This window comes from Tinamus guttatus, unplaced genomic scaffold (assembly GCF_059628265.1).
Source record: "Tinamus guttatus ecotype Peru unplaced genomic scaffold, ASM5962826v1 Tinamus_guttatus_pri_ptg000060l, whole genome shotgun sequence".
Taxonomy (NCBI): Eukaryota; Metazoa; Chordata; class Aves; order Tinamiformes; family Tinamidae; genus Tinamus; species Tinamus guttatus.
The window spans coordinates 766,073-784,361 of NW_028288594.1; the positions used below are offsets into that span (position 1 = coordinate 766,073).

At 38.3% G+C, this 18,289-nt stretch overlaps 1 protein-coding gene across 1 annotated transcript in view; it reads right to left on the reverse strand.

The window, feature by feature from the left end:
* The window catches only part of MYO3B (myosin IIIB), a 185,294-nt gene that overhangs the window by 39,781 nt on the left and 127,224 nt on the right, over positions 1-18,289 (reverse strand). The window contains exons 33-34 of the mRNA XM_088540356.1: positions 9,982-10,099; positions 605-668 (exon numbers count right to left, since the gene is read on the reverse strand). Of these exons, the coding sequence (XP_088396482.1) occupies positions 605-668; positions 9,982-10,099 (182 nt within the window). The remainder of the gene's footprint in view (positions 1-604; positions 669-9,981; positions 10,100-18,289) is intronic.

The window sequence follows — 18,289 nt, forward strand, 5'->3', positions numbered from 1 at the left end:
CACAGTTAATTTGTATCTTTAGAAAAAAGCTATAGGAAGGTATTAATCTGCTTAACATTTCTAAGTACATCATCCAAGGGATTTTGTTTTTTTAATCTTACATATGCTCAGCAGAGTTACTGGCAAAAACTGTACATTTTCTCCATTTCATCCTTTCAACATCAAATGGTAAGCAGCAAAAATTGGATCAGACTTCAAAGACTATGCTGTGCTCCAAGTCACAGAGCGACTCCTCCATTTCACATATTGAATTCGAGCAGGATATCAAAGTGCTACCAAAGAACCTCAGGTCCTTACTAAAAAAGAGGCTCTAACATCTGTAGAAAGTGAAGTGCACAGACAAATCACCTCAGGGAGCAGCTAGCATTTATTCTCAGCAGCAAATTTCCAGCCTTTTGATTCTCTTATTCACTGTACCTCCCTGTCTTTCTACAGAACTAAAGTTCTTAGCAAGCAGGCTTTTGTCTCAAAGACTTCAAAACAGCACTAACGGTTTCATGTTCAGACGACTATGCCAAGCAGCCACGAACACATTGCAAAACTGTGGACTCAGAAATTTGAAGGTATAATGCAATGTTATTTTAGAATCTAAACTTATTAGTACCTTTTCTGTTTGTTTGTTGAGAAAATCAGGCACCACAGGAGCAGGCTGGTTACTGGTTTGCTGCCTAAAAGCAAAGCAAAATAAAACATGTAGTTTAAATATTGTAATTTTTTCATTCTTACAAAAGATTTATTGACATACACATTTTCTGTTGATTTTCTTTCATTTCCCATCCTCCAACTCATATGCACGTATGATCAATTCAGAGAAAATACAGACTAGTTCCATTTCCTCTTATAAGGAAGTGCATGTTATTAAACGCAGTAACTGACTACGAGCAATGAATTTGTCATTAAAAATTTGTGGATAAGTGCACATGGGTAAAATTAGTTCATGAGAATTCTTCAAAATTAAAGTTGTTTGTTAAGATTAATTTGACAAGATTTTACTTGAATTTTTTTTTTCCTTCAAAGTCTGTGAAAAGCTGTTTCCACAAAAACAAACAAACAAAAAAAAACTACCCACATACACACAGACCTGGGCACTTAGAAAATACAGCAAAGGAGGAAGAGGGGAAACATATGGCTCTGTGTCCTCCCAAAGACGCATGGGGTTAAGCACAGAGCAAGGAAGTGTGAGCTCTGTTATTCCTGGTCTGCCCTTTTGCTATTCTACCCTCACATGTCATGTTACCACACAAACATTACAGATCAGCTCCTGCCCCCATTAAAGCTAAACAAAGTACCATAAAAGCCTTCTGCCCTGATCCTTGTGGGCAGGCCTTTGAAGTCAAGGGCCTTCTTCAATACTGAAGTCCACATAAACAGATTTTGCTCCAGCCCCTTTAGTTATGCAAAACCCCCCAAAAGGTGCTATGAACTTCATTTGACAGATAACCAAAAAAAAAAAAAGAGAGAGAGAGAGAGAGAGAGACTCAAAAAGAATATCTGGCAAGTCCATGGTCCTGAGTTTCTTGATAAGCCCAAGATTTTCTGTCTGCCAGAAGATGCCTCACCCATCACATGGTGACTTCCAACCCTCTCACAATCTTCCTGAAACATCAAAGGCACTTGCATTTCTACCTATGGATGAAGACATCTTAAATCTAAGTTTTGGTCATACTTGTCAGTTTATAGTATGTATCATAGCTTTTTCATACATGGCAAATTTCTTTTTGAGGCATTAAGTAGCTTTTTCAGTTATATAAAGTTATTCAATGCATTATAAATACAAATGCAGTGTATTTCAGCCCTTTCATTCATAGTGGGAAGTGGAAATATAAACCCTAAATGTCCTAGTCATTTCCTATGTTTCAGTCAGCTATATTAACTGAAATGACTCATGTAACAATTGAACAAAACACAGGTGCCTTTTACCTTTGAAAATGTACCTTTTAAAAATATTTCAAATTCAAATAACACTACTGAAGGGCTTGAAACATTTTAAACTATTATCTATTGAAGCTGAAGGTTGTATATTACCACGCATATGTATCAGATCATACATTTGTTTTATCCTACCCGCAGAAGCTACTAAACATTTCAAGCCTTACGTTGCAATGGGGTTTAGGCTCCTATGTCAATTAAGTTTGCTTGAAAGTATTAACCCGGAGCTGACTTCAGTTGTTTCCAACTAATCACCACAATGATGGTATCACTGGTGTCAATAAGCTATTCCAGTCTGGAAACAAATCAAAGCAATAATGACAAGTTAAACATTCTTTTTTTTTTTTTTTTCTGAAATGCTCCAATTTTGTGACTAATGTTTAGATTTGCTAGTTAGGTTTGGAATTTTTTTTTCTTTATTTTTTGGTCCTGAAAAAGAAAATACTCTGTCTAAGCTATAATTTCAATTTAAAAAGTTTTTTTTCTTAAAGAAAAAGAATTCATTTAAGGAAAAAGAATTCTAATTTTGTACTCGGACACTTCTCATATAGGAAAGTATAAAATATGGACTACATTCAATATTGCATTTGTGCATGTACCCTAGTATCTGTAAGTTTTTTCCTCCAATTTCTCTCACATATATATTTAATTATATAAAATTTATTCGGTGAGATTATTTGGATAACTTGGCATTTTCATTCAAAATTACTCAAACATTTTTGAGATGATTCATTTTTCACTCCCTTCTTATTGCAAAAAAAAAACCCCAGACCTAATCTGAGCTAAAAAATATGAATAATCCTCAAATTTTGCTGAGGGAGGGGGAATCACAAAATCAAAATCTGCTGTTGGACCAGAATGTTGCTAATATCCTACAGGGCCAAAATAGACTGACTCACAATCTAAATTTTAAGTGATCAGATTTTAGAATGGTTTGGATATGCATCTAAATGTTCATCTTGAACCAATCTTTATCAAGAATAAAGAATCAAAAATTCAGTATGATTTTGCCAGCACTTTAATAGGGCTGAAGTACTGTAAAGATAATATTCAGCTGTTTGCCTTCCATACACCCCAAGATAACATAAATTAACTTCTGGAATTAAAATCTCAAATCTGTCAGGATCCCTCAAGGCACTGTGTCATTGGCTAGAAAAGCCTTTAGTTAGGCAGCATTTGGCAAAAGAGACAGGCTGCCGGAGACTCCTCTAACAAAATGGGCTGCTGCTGCTAGGAGTTTGTACTTCACTATTACTGGCTTTCATTCCAAAATGCACGGCAGACATTTCTGTATTTCTGCCCAATAAATTCCAAAACACAGAATCCTGGAGCAGCCCAGGAAGTGCATCAGTAACACGGAGTAGCAACCACTGTCACCACCTTCTTACCTCGCTTGATGTGACCCTCCCTTTCTCTACCTATGGATAATTGCAATAGCATGCATGGCAAATTCTGTCTGCTTACAAACTCTCTGTGACTTTTGCTGCGTCCAGCTAGTGTTCCAAAAACACTGGAGAGAAGAGGGCAAAACATGGCCTCTGAAGTACTAGGCTCTCATTTGGATCTGTTAAAATTAACTATAATGAAATGAAACGGGAATTCTTGCTCCAGAACATACTCAAGAAGCTCATTGTCTCCATACACTCAATAGAAAGCTTTTTTTTTTGTGTGAGTAGAAGACAACCAAGAGATATTGGGGCCATTGTTTCAAGAGGGGGAAAAAGTAACCCCACTAATTAATAGAAACTTCCAGTTATCCAAAATTTTATCAGCAATTAGGAATTCACTGCCATGAGCCATGAACAGATCAGGAAAAGTCTTAGGCCGCAGCTTCGGAAAGATCAGGGCCTATGTCTTCTACCTTGTCCTTTCCTTAATGCTGTCATTGTGTCACTGGCAGAGGAAATATACTCTTTTCCTTAAACATGAACGGCACAGTCACATCCCTTAATAATAGAGTTTTCATAAATACTGCGCAATAGCTATGATTACCATAAAATATGAGGTATATTCTGCAATGCAGAATTTCTGGATGATACTGTCATGATCTTTGCAAAATGAAAAACACTTTCCCTTGCACCTCAAAACTGCAATGAATCCAAGCTGCTGAAAAGGGTCTAGGAAGAATCTTGAGGATTTTCCCTGAGCAGCTCTGTGCTAACTGGGAATTTAGAGCGTGGCAAGGAAAAAAAGCAAAAATAACTCCTTCTACGCTTTCCCAGAAAAAAAAAATTCTAAACCCAAAAGGACAAACAGTGCTGTCGATGCTCTGAGAACAAGCTAGAAAGTTGGTAGATTCCTTGTAGATTTCTAAGCTACTTTCCAAGGTATGCTGCAAGTAGAATTCTTGCGAAGTTTTCCTGCTCTCAGCCTCTAAGTTCAATCAGATCAAACAATGATCTGTATTCACAGTAACTCCCTCTTCCATTATCCTAGAAATTATTAAAAGTGCTGTTAAGATTAAGGATGATAAAGATTAATTTTATTTAAGTATAGTAGCTTAGATAACAACACAACAAATAAGATTACAGTATCTACAAGAAAATATTCAGGGTCAAATAGCACTGTAATTCCACCAGGAACTGAACTACAACTACTGCATTTTGAACAGAACCTATGAAACTACTTGAATTCATAGATTATTTTTAAGAAAAGTTTGACTTTTGCATATACATACAGAGAAATGACCACTTGCAAATATGTCTGGAAGAATCACCAAAGTATCTGTCTGGAAGAATCACAGAAACAGCACTCTATGTAAAGACTGGCCTTGTTTTAGATGTTCAACTGGGAACAAACACTGCTGAAAATATGACATTAAACACAGATAACTGATAGAAATTAGGCTCTAAACTCCTCTAAAAATCTGTCTGGAATTGTACTTGACCTAAGAAAAAGATACTGTTAATTAGACAGCAGCAACTGCAATGCAGTTAGGAGGGCAGCAAAGCAGTACTTAGTCTCTATGAGCCAAGCAGGGGTAGTGATTAATATTTTCAAACTTGTCATCTGATGTTTTCTGATGATTTCCAAAAATTTCTCTTTTCCACTTCAGCAGAAAAATAGCATCCAAGACAGGAAGACAAGATCCAGTCAGCACACTCACCTTGGGAAGGATGTAGGAGATACAGGTTAATGTAGTTGGTTTCCATCAGGCAAAAAAAAGCAATATGCTGCTGAATGTTCAGCTTTCGAGCTGTAACAATTCAGTCTTCATTTGTGGACTGTCTATAAGCCACTGAGTTAGCAAGGAAAAGATAAACACTGACTTCTATGATCTGTCTACACTTCCATGTAATGTACAGAATCCAGGCTAGCCTGAGCATCAAAAGCAGTCAAACTAGCAGCATAAAACTAGTAGACTAATTTTCACTGAAAAAAAAAAAAAAAGTAGCTTAGCTGTGTTTTTGGAGTGATTTGGACCATTATACGTGCAAGTCTTATCAGAAGTTGATGGAATTTTGATTTTTGCTCTTCAAATGCTTTTGAAAACATTATGAACAATTAATTTCATAACTTGTTTCTGAACAGAATAAACCTTTTAAGCCTTCCAGCCTGGGGAGAAGAAAAAAGTCCAAATGGAAGGGGAAGAGAAAAATTATTACAACAAAAAATTCTCCCTAAATTTTATTGCCATTTACACTTTTAAAGTCATGAGTAACTATTTGAACATATGAAAAACATAGTAATTAGGAGCTGACATGACAGCAGAATCAGGCCAACATGTTTCACTGCATGTCACCGAAATTGCTGACCTCTTATTTCCATCACAAGCAATGAACTTGTAGTTAGGAAAGTGAAGCAATTAAAGGAGAGCAGAATGCTTTTTATCAGCTTTTGCAGTGGGAAGAAATTAAAATTCATATCCAAAGACTTCTACAAGCAATCAGAGTGCGGTCTTGACAGACACTGAAATTATCCAAGGAGGAAACTATGGAGCAATTTGAGGAAGGCATAAGCAGTAAATTACCAGGACCTGATGGTATTTCTCTGAAGCCTCTGAAAAAAAAATTAAGTTTAAAATGTGGAGATGCTACTCTTTCAAGCAGCTATCCACAGAGAATGACAGCACACTCATGTGGTGATTTGTTTTGTTTTTTTTCCTCTTCCTTTTAAACAAAAGAATTTGAGGAATATTTTGTTTCTGAGTGGAACATTATCAGGCAAACTGCAGATGAGGTCAAAGAAAGCACAGTAGAAGATAGAAAAATTGTTACATGGAGCAGTTTAATTCACATCAAGTGAGTTTTTGAGTTGATTTGTGCTCATGTGACTAGCCACTGACATGCATGAATATGAATATATATGTCAGTGGCTAGTCACATAAGCACAAACCAACTTGTGCTCATGTGCTTGATTCTCTGCGCTTAATGACATATGGGATGTTATGTCAATGTGCTAACCCACCAGGGCCTATGAGCGCGAAAACAAACTGTGTGCTCTTTCGCTGGCCTCTCCGTGCTGCCAGGACACAGCTTTGCACCCTAGCAAGATGATTCCCACCATTTCCCCTTGGACGCTTTTCCTTTCTCGAGCTCCTGGTGACCCCCGAACTTTAACAACTTACTCCTCCTAAAGAGGGGCCTGCACCTCCATTGCAGCAGCTTGTATCACCAGCCTGTTCACATCAGCCTTGGCAGCTCTCAGGAGGTGGCATTCGGGGTGATGAGGTCTCGACAAAATTGACCACATAACTGGGAAGGTCTCACATTGGCAGACCCCCACAGGCGTTCCCAGCTCAATGCCCTTCTGTGTCCATGGACGCTGCAACCGCTGCAATGCAAGGTCATGTCTCCTCGATCTGAGATGCAGCCCTCAGGCATGGCAACAGTGCTGCTCCCTGCGATGCTGACACCAGGAGAGCTCCTCCACAGCACTTTTATATCTCAGTGTCCCACTCAGGCCTGCGGATTACCCTAAGTGGCTGATGATGTCTGGAAAATGTTTGGCAAAAGTCACACGCACAGATTAGTTTCTGGCAGGAAGCCAGTCGTAGCATCAGGCCCCAACGTGTACGTTTAATCCCATGACCCTTTTGGTCAGAAGGGGTCAGGGGCAACTCCACCATTCTATGGAACTGAATGAAAAAACAGTATTTCAATGAGACAAAGCCACTCTTCTGCTAACATTCACATTATTTTCTATACCTATTTATATTCCTAATATAGATATTTGCTAATTCCTAATATAGATATTTTCTTAATATGTAAATAGATACTTGTATCTTGTATGAAGCTACTAAGCTTCATACAAGAAAGATTTCTACATTTGATCACAGTTAATACTTGTTTCCAAATTAGGCATACAAATGCAGGAAACACTTAATATGCAATAATAATAACAAATGTGTGTATTTAATTAGCATTTTATGTAATTTATTAGGTTGAGTTTGCTTATATTCTGCATTCACCAACTGAAGAGTGTGGACTAAGTGTAAGGATTCAATTTCCTTGAGGGAATTTAATTTTTTTTTTAAAGTACCTATCCCCATGCCCATTTCTTCTGAATTAATTAAATTCATTAATCAGTAAAACTGAGTACTTTATGTATATTATCATACAGGATTTTTTTTAACATGTTTTAGAAAAAACAGCAGGTTGTCGTACATTTATATGCATAAATATGTATTCCCGTGTATACAACAAAACATGGCTCTAGATGATTTTGCTTTCTGATCCTGAGTACTTCTCAGCTCATTTTTTTATTTTCCGAAACTGCAAGAAAGAGCAGAACAGAGCAGAAAAGAGAGTATTTCATTCTTATACAAGTTAATTCAATGGTACGTGAAGTCACAGTGAGGCTGCCTTCTCTAGGGACAAATTACAAGCTACTGTGTTAAACATCTGCCCTATTATTTCTCAGCCTTCCTGTTTCCTACAAGTTTCCTGTATGACTGAACAGCCATGTGCTTCAAACACAGCTACACCTAGAAGGGAAGCTTGCCCTAAGGGAAGTTAATGCACTCAGTGCTAAGATTCTGGGCATTACCTGTGAAATGCTGGACATTTTCAAGTCTGACTCTGGAACCTGAGGCCATTGCTGAAAAATGTACAGGATTAGGCAAATATTCTACAATATATTTTTGTGTTAAACCAGAGAATGGCCAGGAGTAATAACAGTTTAGCAACTCCAGACCAAAAAAAAGGGTTATAAATTTAATTATCCATCTTAATGTCTCCAACAATCAAGACTGTGTGCAAGAGCTGAAGAGCCAATGTATTTTACACAAGCACCTTCAGACCAGATATTTAAAGACATTTTGACATTGATTTCAAGGGAAGTTTGGTATCTGGGTATCTTTTATCTGTACCTTTGTGTTCCATAGAGAGAAAATTTGCCACAACAGCTACTGATCCATAAAATGTTCATGAGCCTCAGGAGACGTACAATTATGCAAACTGTTCTTAATCCAGAAAAATACATCTATTTGGAAAGCAACAAGGGATTCCAAAACAGCTTAATGCAAGAAAAGGAAGAAACCATTCCTGCCTACACACAAAAACTGAACGAAAGAAAAGTTTAAAGAGTTTCTGTGTCTCTAAACAAGTCTACGTGAAAGCTCTAGAACAATAAACAGAAGGCAAAATGTCTTTTACATTGTAAATAATTACAACTTGGGACGTCAAACAGGACTGACAATAGATTATTAGCTCTTGCTTTCAATAGCTGGTGCAAACTGGAGAACAGACTACCATGCTATCATAGTTCTAAAATGATCACAATACACACCCCCACTCCAACCTTAACCCCCAAGTATTTAAGAAACACGGGGAGCTGCATGAACATGGAGGGAATCATTATTTTGAGAATTCACTGCTCCAGTGAGCAGTAAGGCAACCCAAAGATAGAGTCATGACAGTGAGACTGCAGTATGCTCATTCTTTTCTCTGAATATTAACACAAAAACTTTTTTTTTTTTTTAATGTTGAATCCTTTTCTTGCTGAAACCAAACTGCTGCACAGAAAAGATTCTGGAGCATTATTAGCCCGGAAGGATGCAGGTGGCTGCACCTGAACAAAATCCCGTAAGAATACAACAGAGTAGACATTATTCAGTCCAACCAAAGGTAGCATGGAAGTTAACATATCTGAATGTTAATTAGAGAAAGCAGAAATATCATTTTGGAGGGGAAAAAAAAATGTTATTCCAAAAAAACTTTTTTTTCAATGTACCTAGTTACCATCAAACCAGCCATTGATTTTCTCAGAGAACTCAGAGATGTAATAGGACCTATATTGATATGACATACAGAAAGCATTTAAATATCACACAAATAAGAACTAAAAGAGGTACTGAGAAATCTGTTTGCCCGTCCCATCGAAGGAGAGATCTCATAACTCTTAGTCACTTGTTAGCCAAAAGAAGGGATCCATCTAGCCAAATCAGCCACCTCTGCTGGGCGAACCCTGTTTGTTGAGACAGACTTTCACAGCAGCTAAACCTGTAGAACTTCCCTCTCAAAGGAAATGTCAGGGGGACATTTGGCTGAAGCAACCCCCTTGATAAAGGAGGTTAAAATATCTTTCCTCTACAAGGAGGTCAGTACCACTATTAAGGTTTACAGTGTTTCTGTTTTTTTTTTTTTTTTTTTTTTTTTTTTTGTCAGTGACCTGCTTTTTAGAACCTTTTTTTTTTTTCTTTTTCTATCTCTGCATGGAGCTTTATAGATATAAAAGGGTAACTTCATGTTCTTGGGAATTCAGTAAAATGCACTGCAGTCAATTCTGAAACACTGAGCACCTGCAATTCTGCCTGCAGTCAGGGTGCTCTGGGTGCTTCTGAGAAGTGTATAGGAATAGGACAGTAAACCAGGAAAAAAACAGTACAGCAAATAGCTCTACACACCTCTGCTAATTGGGAGAATACTCAGAAGACTAAACTGGTGAGGCTTTAAACACAGTCACAGGACTCATATTCAAAAAACGCTAAGGTTCCCAAAGAAATGGCTGAATCACAATGAAATGCCTACTCATTTCACTGTAACTATTTCAGATTTCTTACTGTGTTGAAAATGGAATTTTAGATAATGGGCAGCATAGGATTCAACTCACCAGCACTCTTCACAGCCAAAATCAGAAGCAGAGCAGCTGCTCATATGCTGAGGATCTACACAACCAGTCCTGTTTTTCAGTCTTGTGCAGTTTTTACGAACAATGTATCCCCTGAAAGCTAAAGAAACACAGTTATAAATCAACGTGCAATTCTTCAGAGCCCAAACCACAGACTGACAATTGGCTCTGCAGTCCAGAGTGCCTTCAGGTGTGACTGGATCAGTAAAGAGAAGGAGCATGTAGCACTTCATGGGAGCAGGTCTAATGTTTGCCATGTGTGCAATAGCTGGAAATTACACAGGACCTTATTCTCACTCTTATAGCAAGCACCAGGCCTAGTCAAGGCAGGGAAAAGAGGCCTTGAAATGAGAACATACCTAATTTAAATAGGAATTAATCCTAGAATGTATTAAAATACATACTAAAAACATGCTCCAAACACTGCCTATGCACCATTCCCATGATTGAAGTCAGAAATTTACAAAATGCTCAATTTTACCTGCTTTTCTGTACTAGTGGGGAAGCAGAGGGAGGAAGATTCAAGGCCAAATGCAAAAAAAAATCATAATGGCTTCTCCTACTTTTCAATTAACTGTAACCATAACTGAACATTCAAAATCTCTCTCATATAAATAATTATGAAAACAAGATTAGAACACAGATTGGGATTTATACCATTCATAAATAGAGCAGAATGAAGTAGCCACTACAAATACTAAATGAAGCAGCGAAATGAATTCATGAATAAAAAGGCAATGAATAACATTTTGAAAATACCTACCTTTTTTATTTCCATGTAATGTCTCTGGATTTGGGTACCTAAATAACTAAGTACTTTTAGACTTTTATTTGAATGATTTGGTTTGAAATCCTGGCACTGTGAGCAGTTGGTAATAAACCCCAATACAACCTACAGATAATGATACACATTACATTTAAGAAAGACTTTAGAAAATATCGCAATGTACAAATAAAACCACAAATTTTTAAAATGTAGTTTTTCAGTGGTTTGTATCAAACATTATCCTAAGCAAAACTCCGATGAAAGGACAGAAAGGGTTGAATGGCAAAGAAGCTAGATATGGTAGCAATAGCACAGTTTAAATGTACAATGAGAAGCTGCTGAACAAGAAGGTTGACAGCAATAAGGGAGAGGAGCTGTTTGTTAGTTCAACAGGAACGCAGCTCAGAGACAGTGAGGCAGTATACCCAAGAAAAATGGAGACAACATGAGGAAACATTATGACTTTGAAGAAAAAAGTGAAAAAAGTCCAGAAAAATCTTGTGTGCAACACACGCACAGAGCCCGTTGGGGGACTGCTCACGCGGAGGAAGAGGAGGAGAGTGAGCCCTCTCACTCAGAACACAGGGCTCAGTATTACACTGACACCAGTGGGATGGAGGACCAGCACGGCAGTGTGCTTTAGGGCAACCCCAAGTGGGATGTGAGCCAAGATAAAAGGTTGCAACTGATATCTTTTCTATTTTAATTCTCATACAGTGTTTAATGCCTTCTTTTCAACCAGAACCTTCGCAAAAATCTGTGTAGTTGTGTTTATCTGTGCAGTGTGCAATCTGTGAAAAAAAAAAAAAAAAAGACCTTTTTAACAGTCCAAGCAGTGGCAATGCAATGCACTAATATAATCTAAGCATTTCAGTACTACTGGGGTTTCTAGAGCAAGAAGCAGCAGAAGTGCCTTTTAATGAGAGGTCACTCACATAATACAATCATTCACTTCACAGAAGGCATGACAGAAGCTGGGCCTGCTGAGGTGTTGTACTAACACAGAGCGCAGGTATCAGGAGGCTGAGGAACTTTCTGCCCTCAATAATCAGACTGGAAAAGTCTGCCTGCCAGGCAGAGCCGAGGCAAACGTTCACTCGCCTCATGCCATCAGGCTTCCAATTCTTAACTATACCCTACTGACCAGACAAGAAGCCTACTCGGATATTGGCAGCAAAGACAGCTGGCCAGCAGCCAGTTCTCTGCAGCTGAAACATGCTGAGGATCACTCGGTCTATGCACTGCTGCAAAGATAAAGCAGCACTGAAATAAATGAATTATTTGAGCATCAGCTTTCCTCTTAAAAATTTCTTGCCACGCATCAATGCTTTGCGTGTGTGATATCTGATGCTTTTTTTTTCCCTTTAGAAACTCTAATAATGGCAATATGTTAATTTTTGTCTTCCCCTCACTCAGTACATATAACTCATGATGTCTAATCTCATAAAAAGAGCTTTTCACACTGCCTGTTGTTTCCATCAGTAATTTCAAAATCAGCTCCACAGTCTGTTCTCAAACATTCTTCTAGAACACCTTGAATCCGCCAGGTAACGGCTGTATTTTTCCTACCTTGTCTTTGACTCATGGGATAACCGAAGCAGCAGGATGAACAAACATGTCTCTCAAAAGCCTCGTGCAGCAGGACTGTATCTTTTCAGCATTTATTAAGTGGATCTATAATGTTTCAAAAGAAATGCATATGCAGAGAATTCTACTGGGGGAGCTCGGAGGCTGGGAAGCTGCTCCATCACAGCAATTTGCATTACTGACTGGTGCTGGTTTTGACACTAAGCACTTGGCTCAAATAGTGTGAAATTAGCAGACTCATGTTGCTAGTGCTCTGTGAACAATCACTGCATCATTGAAGAAGAATGATTACCAGCTGTCACCTCATTTTCACCTTACGCATTCTATATTGCAAATGTTACAGCAACAGTACCTTTAATCCTGATCTTTACATAGTTAATGATGACAGGATCTGAACTCGGGAAAAGCAAATGAGATCTGAAGTGAATTCTAGCACTCTTAGTTACTCAGTGCTAAATATTGTATGTGCCACAATTCAGGATGCGAATCTTTACTTCTTATACTGACTGATTCTCACGCAAAACGAGTTTTCCATCAGCTTCAGCGGGTAACAAACTAAGAATATATCTATTGGAAAGATTTTAAAGTGTGGTATTTTTCAGGTAAGGACCTTTAATCTAAGGTCTAACTACTAAGGCGCATACATTCCACACAAAGCTGCACAATTGCAGTTACTAAAAGTCCAGGCATTTTTCCTGTGATTCCCACAGGAACTATATGGTGGCAGGGTGAATTGTGAAGCACAGAGTAGAAAGATCAAAGCTAAACAATCACAGGTATATGTAAGTACCTAGAAAGGAGAGGAAGAAGTATTTTAAAACAGCCAAAGGATTCATTGTTAGTCATAAAAGATCATGTTAAGCAGAAATCTGCCACACAGATAAACATTTTAAAACTATAATACCTTCTAAAATAACATGTAACAACTTGGAAATGAAAGCTCATACTCTGTGGAAGAGAAGGTGCCAGAAGAGGATGGTAGTTTGTAATTAAAAATTTCAAACCTGATTTTCTACAAACAGCATTGGACTTTCTCAAGTCGCCTAGTTAAATGAGCATTTGACAGCTTAACTATCAACATCTGAGAGGATTTGGAGCCCATCAACAAGATCTTTTGCTCAATGCCAAATTTAATACTAGTGAATGGTACAAGAGATGGAAAGTGATATCCTTAACTAGGGTCCCATGAATGTCTCCCCTCTTTCACCTGGGAAGGTGTGACATTTAATAGCAGACAAAGCAAATCGTGCTCCACTTGCTCTGGCAGAAGCATTAGGAGAAATCAAGTCCCAGGTTCTTGCAACGGAGCGTTCTCCGGGTATCAAGCAGTGACTATTCACCACAGCTGCCATCAGGACTGCTATCATCATGCACATTGCTACATGCACGTGGCATTTTAATAACTCTACACTACAGTAAAAACGCTCTGGTCTTGGGATTTGTTTACAGAACAAAAAGTGTAGATGCATTTTTCAGGGTTGGCAAGGGAAAGGAGTAAGTTTTCCAAGGCTTCTTGTCCCTTCCTGATTTTATCAATGGCGTGAAACCCAGTAAGCAGAGTTTCCATGGTGGACTTAAAGCGGTCTCCTTTCCATCTCCTCAAAATCGAGGCAGAAAAAGCGAAAGAAATGTTCACATGAATGTAACCTAGCTGAGAGATGGGGACAGAATACTGGACCTTGTACTTCAAAATCGTAAGAGTTTCTCACTTGTCCTAACATGTTCCCTGCAAATGAGCAGCAGGCTTTTAATAGCTAATGTCAACCAAAGCTGTGCTGCCTGCACAAAAAAAAAAAAAAAAAAAAAAGAGATTGATTTGACCTGAACATGAAATCAAGATAATATAATGAGTCAGCTTAGCTATAATTAAGAGAAACATATACATCTCTTCAGTGGTTTCTATTGAAAATGTTTAAAAAGAATAAAATGAGCAATATAAAAAAGTAAAACCAGACTTGTTACTCAGTGTTTGTTACTTCCAGGAAAATTCTAATAAAAAGATTTTCTCTTTTGGATATATTTATGAAGTGCTTAGAAGTTCTGGGGACATTCTCCTCACGTGTGAGCACACACACACATACATACTAATATAAATACCCAGGAAAACAGAGTTTTCAAGAAACACCTCCCTGTCTGCCATTGAAGTCAGCATTAAATCTTGAATGCACAGAAGTTACAGCGCTTTACAAAGGGAGGCCTCCTCTGGTTTCTTCCTGAACACCCATCACTTTTTGTTAAAAGAAAGAGCCCAAATCTTGGGTTCTCAGTAAAGAATTTTCCAATACAATGTGACATATGGTGAGTGTGCGAGCACGTGTTGGAGGAGGAGATGGTGGCTCAAAGGATTAGTCATTCGCCTTTCACCTCTGGAAGCAGAGTTAAACTCGGTCCAGAGCAGAGTTGCACAGTATATTCCAGATGGCTAAAGTGGGCCTAATTAAAATGAACTCAGTGATGTCACCTCAGATCCAAGTGAATTGCATGCACCACTCATTTGGCACTTTGGCAGTGTCAGCTCACAAATGAAATAAACAGATTAAAGTCCTCCCTTAAGTCTTTGGGGAGAACAGTCACTCTACATGGAAATACATGCTATCATAACAAGAAAATGTACTTTTATAATAGTACTTAAAAATTAATGCATTATCCTAATACAAAGAAATATTAAATGAGACTTGCATGTGAGATAAATCAGCGTAGCAACATTTCAGTCAGATGATTCAGTGGAAAAACCCTGATTTAAATCAGCTGTGAATCTGGCAACATACATAACTTGAAAAATTATTTTAACAAAATCTTTTTCTTTCATGTAGACCTTAAAAATATGTTAAATACATACATACATACATATATATACACACACACACACACACACAAAACCTAATTGTAAGAAAACACAGTGCAAACTATAATTATCTCAAATATACAAATCATTCTTCACAAGGTAAGGAAAGTAAAAAAATCCTCCAAAGTAAGAAGTTATCATCTAACTTTCACTGTTTGGGAAACTGTCTTAAAGAAGTGGGTAGGATCTTGTATACCCTGAAGATTTTATCCAAGAGTCTGGTAACATCTGTGTATCTGAGAACTTGTATTGCTGATATGCTGAAGTAGGGTAGCTTTTTTTTCCCCACCTAATTTAAATTCACAAGCATTTTGTTTTCTAGCAAGGGTACTTTCTCCCACCTAAAATAATGACTTATTTTGATTTAATACTATACACTTAGGAAATGTATCCTCATGTATATTAAGATTTTTTTTTAAGTTTGTTTTTTCTTCCAACATTTCATCAATGGATAGTGAACTGCTGGGCCCACAGAGATCTCCAGACCTCCAGCTCATGTATTTGAAAGGCATCTGTTTATTTTTAAAATGCAAATGCAGCTACCTCAAAGACTGACTTGCAAGAAATGAACAATCTGAACAAGTCAAGAGGTTTCCAATCAGGAGCTGTGTTCCTCCTTTATATCAGGCTATGATCACTTGCTGTCAAAACCACTTAAACAATATCCTGGAATCTGAATGAAGTCCCCCCACAATTAAAATGAGCAGGATAATCCTGCAAGAATTATTCAGGCAAATCATTTTTCACACAGTTTAAAGTAATGATAAGGTCATTTACAAAAGAAATCAGCGCCTTTGAAATGCTGACTTGTAGACAGAGGACTGCCTGGAGGAGGGCCATAGATAACAGTGAAGACTGGCCTCCTAACACTACCCTTGCAGTCTTTGGAACTGATTCTGATGAAGAGAAGGCCCAATAAGGTTAATACCCCTACTTTGATCTCTGTCAAAGCGTACCAGCAAGAATTAATTTACATTTCAGATGAAAAAGGTTGACAGCATGAAAAGGCATCTTGTTTCTGGTATGTGAATGTGCTGTAATAGATCGGGAATTCTGAAAGGAAGTTCTGAGGAAGCTAAAGGGATAAGCCGAGCGGCTGCTTTTATTGGGAAAGAGATGAAAGGAAAACAAATTTCAATATGCGCTGTTCTGTAGAAACATGTAAGCCAAATGCTTCCTAAATTTCAAGGCCTGCTTTCATTGGGGGCGGGGGGAGAAGAAGGAGGGAAAGTAGAGGGAAGTACATATATTTTAATTACATGGTTTTGCTAATGTCTGGGTGACAAACAATTTATCTCTCTGTTCATAAAAAAAAAAAAAAAAAAAAAAAAAGATGATCATACTCCTTCTTATTGAAAAGCTGCCTTTAACTACACACTTATCTTAGAAGATGTAAAGAGAGATTCAGGCTTGCATTTGTCTCCCTCCTGTCACTAGACACTTGGGCAGTATAACATAAACAACAGAAAGATTGATCAGAAAGACTGATAGACTGCCTTAAAACCCAGAAAATGGCCATTATTTGCAATCATGAGCTTTATATACATACATATAAAGAAAAGCTTTTTTTTTTTTTAAAAAAAAAAAAAGAACAGAGAACGATTAACATGTAGAAAAAAGCAAATGTGCATAAAAAGAATTTTCAATTCAAAAGTCCTAGATACAACTTTACATAGGTTGGGGATAACACACGTTGAGGATGATGATTATTACTCCTATTATAATTATTATGATTATTACTATTGTACCTCGCCCAAGGCAGTGCCAAAAGGAGGCGGTGCAGCCAGCCTAATTAATACAAATGAAGGCATCCTGGGCCACGAGCAGCTCCCGCTCCGGTGGCTGAAGCCACCAAGCGGCGGTGCCTGGTGGGGGGAGGCTCTTGCGGCCCCAGCCGCAGCTCCCAGGCACCCCAGAGACGCCACCACACTCGACGCGCCGGACGCTGCCGCTGCCTCTGCGTCACAGGGAGCAACACAGCTCCCAACCTCTCTCGTGGGTGCAAACATCAGAATATTTCGGCTGCTTTCTCTAAGGAGTTACTAATGTAAGCATTTGCCTGAGAGGCCAAGTGTTGCACTTCCTACTGCAAAGGTACTGTAAAAGCCTGAAACTGGAGTTCAGGTACGGCCAGTTGCAAATGTAACAAATACTGCAGAAAACAGCAGTGCCTTACAGGACATTAAGGAGCCCTGTCTGAAGATCTGCAATCTGTGCCAGCTTGAGAACAACAGCAGATGACACCACGAGGGAGGGGAAGAGAAGAACATGTTTGTGCCGTCTTTAGTGCTTGTTTTAATGCTTAAAAAAGTACTTCACAAGTGTTCTCTGTTTAAAAGAGTATTATGCATTTGATTTGAGAGCAACAGTTTATGGTAACACAGGACAGTATGCAGAGCCATAAATTACTATTTTTTCCTAATGGTACTTTGTTCCTTTCTGTAACCAGATTGGTGGTATTCAGCTTTCTGATGAAAGTCACAGTGATGTTCAGTTTCAGAGTAGCAAACTTAGATAAAAGAAAAAAAAAAGTTGGATTTATGGGAAGTGGCTTGAGAACAGCATGAAGTGAAAGAGCAGATCCTTTCTAACTTTTATATGATATAATACAGAAAAGAGAGCAATAAAGCTCATGGAATTACAGCCTAGGCAGATAGAAGGATAATGGTGGTACCTTGGTTAATCAGTACAGGCATTTGCTACAACTCATTTTTAATCTGCTGCAGAAGTCTTCCACCTGAAGCTGGACAGGGAAGGTGCAGTAAGCTGAACTGTACGCAGGCTGCTTCATACTGGCAGCATGTGAAACCAGCACTGAGTTCATAGCACTGGTTCTTGGATTTCTGTGCCATATGGTACCCTGCTCTTTACTAGAGACCTACACAATCCATCCCGTGGGCCTGTTTGGGCCTGTTTCTCCAATCATCTCTTTACAGTTTATTCAGATTCACATTGATAAGGATGCATAGGAGCCTGGCAGAAAGTCAGTGGAATGGCCAGAGCAGGCAAACTCAGAAAGCCGTTGAAACGAAAACTTGGCAACCTCCCAGGAACAGGACTTAACACAGAGAAATATACATTCAGTGCCTTCC